The sequence below is a fragment of the Eurypyga helias genome, unplaced genomic scaffold, assembly GCF_000690775.1.
Source record: "Eurypyga helias isolate BGI_N326 unplaced genomic scaffold, ASM69077v1 scaffold2675, whole genome shotgun sequence".
NCBI lineage: Eukaryota > Metazoa > Chordata > Aves > Eurypygiformes > Eurypygidae > Eurypyga > Eurypyga helias.
Window position 1 is genome coordinate 580 of NW_010251882.1, and position 5,431 is coordinate 6,010.

General features: G+C 42.0%; 1 protein-coding gene across 1 annotated transcript in view; it reads left to right on the forward strand.

The window, feature by feature from the left end:
- Nucleotides 1-313: 313 nt before the first annotated feature.
- LOC104510017 (GMP synthase [glutamine-hydrolyzing]-like) overlaps nt 314-5,431 on the forward strand; it is a 6,023-nt gene continuing 905 nt past the window's right edge. The window contains exons 1-3 of the mRNA XM_010152147.1: nt 314-441; nt 2,404-2,534; nt 4,023-4,195. Coding sequence (XP_010150449.1) covers nt 395-441; nt 2,404-2,534; nt 4,023-4,195 — 351 coding nt within the window. The 5' untranslated portion in view covers nt 314-394. The remainder of the gene's footprint in view (nt 442-2,403; nt 2,535-4,022; nt 4,196-5,431) is intronic.

A 5,431-nucleotide genomic window follows, 5' to 3' on the forward strand; every position in this document is an offset into this window, starting at 1 on the left:
TCATCAGCAGGTTTCTGTACGTTGTCACAGGCTCCTCAGGTGGTGTCTTGAACGTACCAGGGCGCAGTCGGTCCCTCTGCTCTGGTCACCTTAAATGATTCTGAATCTTTCCGTTCATAGGCTCTTGTTAGCTCATGAGAGGGCTGTCGTCTTACTCTGTTTTCTGGTTCACTTGGTGTCTCAGCTTTCACCAGCTTAGTGACTGCTACGTGTCGGCACAAAATACGTGTAGTCCTGCAACCTGCAGGAAGAGTGGGAGAGGGCTGTGAGTTATTTTGGCAGTACAATTCACATTCAATTAACTTTTTTAAAAATTTATTTATAGGGTGACTGTCGGTCATACAGCTATGTTTGTGGGATCTCTAGTAAAGATGCTCCACACTGGGAGTCTCTTATGTTTCTTGCCAGGCTCATACCACGCATGTGCCACAACATAAACAGGTAAGTATTTTGAATTACCTTTATTTTTAATGATCTACTTATGATTCTAATGGTACTTAATGTATGGAAGTTTGGCACGCACAAGCATTCTTCTGTTTAATCTTTGTATAATGTCTTTTATGTGTTGAACAGGTGGATCATAGAGAGGTTACAGATACACAGTAAATCAAAGCACAGGCTTTTTTCTGGAATTACTAGCTTGGAAAAGGAATTGATAAGCCTGTCTCTGCATATCTTTAAGCACTTGATTAGACAGCATCCAATGTAACAGTGACAGGACAAGAGGAAATGGCCCTGAGTTGTGCCAGGAGAGATTCACATTGGATATTAGGGAAATTGTCTTCCTGGAAAGGGCTGCCAGGTATTGGAACGCGCTGCCCAGGGGAGGGGGGAGCCACCATCCCAGGAGGGGTTTCAGAGCCGTGTGGACGAGGTGCTCACAGGTCAGTGCTGGGCTGGGCAGTGCTTGGGTAACGGTTGGACTGGGTGGGCTTGAATGTCTCATCTCAAAAGGTTTTATAGTTCTATTCTGTGATTAACTTACACAAAATCTCTTTGGAAAGGTTCCAGGCCTGTTGCTGAGGTGTGGTGTCATGCAGTGGTTTTTGCTTTTTGTCAAGGAGGGAGTTTACGTGGGACTGTCAGTTCTGATGGCACACAGGAAAGCTCCAAAGCCTGGCAGTTTCATCTTAATTGAGCTCTTTGTGAATATGCATTTTCTGCCTACTTGATTCCATAACTTTTCTAGCAGCTGAAGTTGCTTAGATATTAAATCAGTTCTGGAGAGTGCATATCCTCCTTGCTTGCTGTAGACTTTCTGATGAAACCACTTATAATTGCTTACAGCAAAACGTAATTTTCTTGCCTAAGTGACACCTACTGAAAGAGGAATTATTATTCTTCGAGGTGAGATCTTGAATTGCAAGATAGTTCTTAAGTGCAGAGGGAACAAAAGAAGGCATAAAATCAGGTTCGCATGTGCTGGCTTTACAGCGTTGCTATTTTCTTTAAACTCTCTTGGATTTAGTACTACCCTCTTCGAATATACCCTGTGTCTGTGAATTCTGCTGAGCCAGGGCATGTTTTCAGAATCTTTCACTGCTGTTATAGGGACACTGAGGCTGGCAGCTTGAGGAGTGCACTGAAATACTTGGTCTTCTGCCCAGCTCTGCTGCAGACTTCAGATTACAAACAAATATGGAATGTAAAGCTTGCATATTTTTCTCTTCTGGATTGTAGACAATTGTTCTGCATTTGTATCTACAAACTCAAATAACTTGTGTTAACACATCGTAGTAAATCCTGGTATGAGGCCCGTCAGACAGTACTATACTTTGCTTTTTGTTCTGCAACATATAAAACACGAGTGAAATGAAAAAGATGAAGCTGATGCAACTGTTTTGAGTTCAGAAAATAATTAATTACAGATGTAGTTATGTAGATGTATGAATAGCAGTGTTAGTGCCCTGCGATGATGACGTAGCTATTCGTTAACAATCAGGTTTGCTATTTAATGGTGGTTTTGGTGGTTTCCTATTAGGAGAGAAGATAGAAACTGTAAGCACTTATTAACCAGCGTTCTTAGAATAATCTTAACTTTTACTGACATCAAAGTAGAATTGAGAAAACACCCTTTGTGATACCACTGGGTTAATATTTCTGGGTACTTCTTTCCCTCAGAGGGTAATTCTCTTGAATAAGTAATATTGGGACTATTGCTAGCCTCTAGCAAACCAAAATAAATTAATATGTTTGACTCCCAGAGCTAGTATATATGTTATGTTTATAGAATATGTGCATGAGGTTAAATTAAGCTTCACTTCGTAGCTAAGGAGAAAATCAAATTTATGCTTTTTCCTAGTTTTATTTTCTCACTGTAGCACTGAAGATGCAGTCTTTAAGGAACCTGTTGTATTCCATCTACACAAAACGTGTTTTCCTACCATCCTGTTTGTTTTCCAGAGTTGTGTATGTGTTTGGTCCACCAGTTAAGGAACCTCCTACGGACGTCACCCCCACTTTCCTGACGACGGGAGTCCTCAGCACTTTACGTCAAGCTGATTTTGAGGCTCACAATATTCTCAGGGAGTCTGGTAGGTGCTTTGCCACAGAGGGGTTATGCTCTTCTATCAAGATCCCTGCAAACCTAACTGGGAATAGTTTTGGTGGTACCGTCAACATCTACGGACTTACTGAATACCTCCAGAGAAGTGATAAGTGCATGGGATGGCAGCAAGAACCTGTCTGACAGTTGTAGAAGCTGACAGCTAAAGGACAGGAATTGCTAGCCTTTCTGGAGAATTAATTTCAGGGGATTTGTGGGGACTGAGGCTTGCCCCTGGCAGGTCACAACACTTCACTGCAGTGCAGACCTCTGCAAGAAGTACTGTTGGCCAGCTGGAAGTCAACAGAGTTACTTGTCCGTGGTGCAAGATCTCAGGCATCAGTGTTCACCTGAAATAAACTGTCAGGAAACTTGACGTAGTTTCTGCATCATGGGTTTTTTTTTCCTGTGCAAAGAAGGGAGCCCAAATACTAAGTTTCTAATGTTGATGATGCTCACTACCTTTGTATTTCTTAAATTAAAAGCTGCATTTGTAAACCCAACCACCCCAGGCTCGCAGACAGTAGCACTTCAAACCCTTTGAGTGTTCAGTGCCTTGTGACATGGTGCACAGGTGGAGTCTGGGAATATAGTGGTTCTGAGGTTCAGCTTTTGGGGCTTTTTTTAACTTAATTACATTTAATTAATTACATCAGACTACATTTTGTCTAAATCAAGTTGCACAGGGTATCTCTCTTTGCTATTACATCCTCTGTTTGCAAGGTTGTCTTACCATAATTTGTACAGAAATAGCCCCAAAAGGCTGAGGATGACACTGTCGGTTGTGCTTGTAAAACTGTTGGTGTGTCTCACTAACTTTTGGTGACACTTGGCTTTGTGTGAACGAATTGCTGCCAAAAATAGGACTTGAGTTATCATTTTGTGGCAAAGACTCCCTGTACCAGAAGCTCAGGCCAGAGCTAGCGGGGGGTGAGAGCTTGTGTCAGTGTTAGACTGGCTCTTCATTTAAACAGTGAAATTTGGGGGTCTCTGCACTGGATTTCAGAAGGAAATACTGTAAAAAATTCAAGGAAGTGAGTGATGATATCTGGAGTTACCTATTAACCACCAGCAACAGGGATACTGAAGAGCATTCTCTTAAATATGTCCAAGGCTTGTGCATGGCTCTTCATTGGGCTTGATATGGGGACAGAGAAAACCCTGTGGTGAGGTTGTGTGGGAAGGAAAGTAGCTCCTAAATTGCATCCTCAGCGAATTCTACGGATAACGGCTATTATCTGGGTTTGCTCTGCATGCCTGCCAGTGCCGAACGTCATTTCCAGCGGCAATTTGAGGAGTTGCGGTGTATGCGCCGATGAGTGTCATCTTCTGGGGTGTGGTGGCAAAAAGATCCCAGATGGTGTGAATGCAGCTCCTAGTGCGTAGTTTCAAGTACACCTGGGGAATTCTGTAAAACCTCTGTCACGCTGGCATCTTCAAACCAAATTAATGCACTTTCTACTACTATTTTCTGAAGGTTATGCGGGAAAAATTAGCCAGATGCCAGTAATACTGACACCGTTGCATTTTGATCGGGACCCCCTCCAGAAACAACCTTCCTGTCAAAGATCTGTGGTTATCCGAACTTTCATTACAAGCGATTTCATGACTGGTATCGCAGCGACTCCCGGTAACGAGGTTCCGGAAGAGGTAAGACGGGCTCTCCAGTTTCTCTTCAACATGAGCCAGTGTTGTAGATGACTCGTTTTGGCTTTCTTCCCTCTCTCTTGATTGCTTGCTTTGAATTTATTGTAATTTTTGGTCTCTTTCGTAGTATTAATTGGAAGAATGTGGTGGTGTTTTGGGCAAAAATGGTGAGAAAATGAGAAGCTGGGAGATGGGTGAGAAACTTAAAGGCTTTCCAGCAGGGTTGAGCCAAAATACCATCAGTTAAAGATGAAAGGGTACCCCAAACATTCCTGGGATGTTGGAATTAATTTTTTGCGTTAATTGGAAACGTCCTGACTTACAGAAGTGCCCTCGGGTGCCACTGCTGATTTTACTGGAACCTGCTGTTTAACATGACACTGGGCTGGTTTCTATTTAGATTACTAAAAGGGTTTAGGAGTCAAGTTTAGGCTTGTTTTTCTGGGAAACTTTATCCATGTCCAGTTTCCAGTACTTTTTCTCTCTGGGAATGCAGATGAAGAACAGAATCGACTGCTGTTTTTTTTTTTTTAAACACACTTTCTAAGCATCGTTCAGTAATTGTGCGTAACGGAAGCCTTTGGCAGCCTATCTATTTAAAAAGAAGGAATTCAGGGTTAAGTTACCATCTAAACTCTTACATTATATAAAACAAGGACTCCTTTGACCTTGAATTTTGTGTTTAAAAACAACCAAACACCACAAAACTCACAACCAAATCCCCATTCCTCAAAATGGTCACGTTAAGGCTAGGCAATAATGTGATACCAAAATAGTTGAGGCTGTGGAAAATACCTGTATTGATGGGGAAAATAATCATATTTAATTGCAGATTTTCTGTGTTTTTCCATGGGGAGCAACGCATTGTTTGATTTCTGCTGGCTCTGACAGCAACATGTCGTGTGAGTGGTCTTGTTGTGAGCGGTGGGAGTTTTAAGGAACTTGTAAGGATCAGCAAATTCTCACCTAAAATACTTTTCCTTGGGTGTAAACTGCGGAAAATAACTCTCAATGGAAACTCTTTCCTTGATGCCTCTTTCTATTTGGGTTTTTGGGTTTTGTTTTGTTGTTTTGTTTTGGTTTTTTTTTTACCCATAGAGGTCCTTTTTCTGTTCTGAAAGGGGTTTCGCTCAGGCTCTTGCTTTGTGTTTGATGGTTCAGCTGGAGATGATGGTCTGAGAAAAGACTGAGTATGATCAATGCTAGCACCTAGCAGCTTACGTTAGGTGCTAGCTGAAT